Source organism: Trypanosoma theileri (genome assembly GCF_002087225.1).
Source record: "Trypanosoma theileri isolate Edinburgh chromosome Unknown TM35_Tth_2_V1, whole genome shotgun sequence".
NCBI classification, from domain to species: domain Eukaryota; phylum Euglenozoa; class Kinetoplastea; order Trypanosomatida; family Trypanosomatidae; genus Trypanosoma; species Trypanosoma theileri.
Genome location: NW_021639844.1, coordinates 752034 through 752917, shown reverse-complemented (window position 1 = coordinate 752917; position 884 = coordinate 752034). Strand labels below are relative to the sequence as shown.

The following is an 884-nucleotide window of genomic DNA, read 5'->3' as shown; positions in this document are numbered from 1 at the left end:
AGGGCTGCTGCTGCCGTCATTTCGTTTGGTGCCATTCGTTATTGTAGCATTATTGGGTAGACGAGATGTTTCATTTGTCTGTTCCTGTGGCTGTGTTTGAGGCTCCACCTGTTTTTCTTCCTCCTTCTCTTTGGCAGCAGCAACAACAACTGCGGCGTCGAGTTGCTGCAGGACAACCTTCAAACCATTAGCATAAGTTTCCGCAGCGTCGATATGTCCTGCAGCCTCACGTACCGCGTTTTGTGCATCTTTAACTGCACTCAATACATCCTGAATTTCTGGCGGTACTTGCTGTCCAGAATCTTCTGCGGATGACTCAGCAAGGCTGGCTTGATCGTCAGTTTTATCTGCACTTTCTGTCGTTTTCTCGGCCACTTTTTTCGCATCATCTGCAGCCTTCATTGCCTTTTTAATGAGTTCATCACCTTTACTCTTCGTTTCCTCCACTTTTTTTGGATCAGCAGCAATTGTTTCGAGATTAGTCTTAGTTTCCTCAGCAAATACATGAGCTTCTTCCCCGGCCTGTCGAGCAGCCATGCCGGCGGTGTCGCACTCCTCTTTCAGTTTCTTGGTCACTTCCGCCAACTTCTTTGCCTCCGTCACCAATTGTATCATATATGGTGATTCAGCAGAAGCAGCAGCATTAGCATGAGCCACACCCACACAGCAGAGCACAATGGCCAACAGACACAACACACGGCACGACAACATGGGCATTCTTGTTATTAATATCACTGAGGATCACTGATATCTGTGTCTGTGTGTGTGTGAAAAGAGAGAGAGAGAGAGAGAGAGAGAGACAAAAAGAAATAACATGACAGAGCAAAAACCTACCATGACATAATGCAGAAAAACAAAACACGCACAATATGGAGTAAAGGGAT

The 884-nt window shown here is 46.2% G+C and overlaps 1 protein-coding gene across 1 annotated transcript; it reads right to left on the bottom strand.

Annotated features, from left to right (window-relative positions):
- TM35_000023750 (uncharacterized protein) lies at positions 1-717 on the bottom strand (the record flags this gene model as incomplete). The annotated part of the gene is made up of 1 exon (XM_029021693.1): positions 1-717. A coding segment is annotated over one exon (717 nt), but the record flags the coding sequence as incomplete, so codon positions are not given.
- Positions 718-884: the final 167 nt, after the last annotated feature.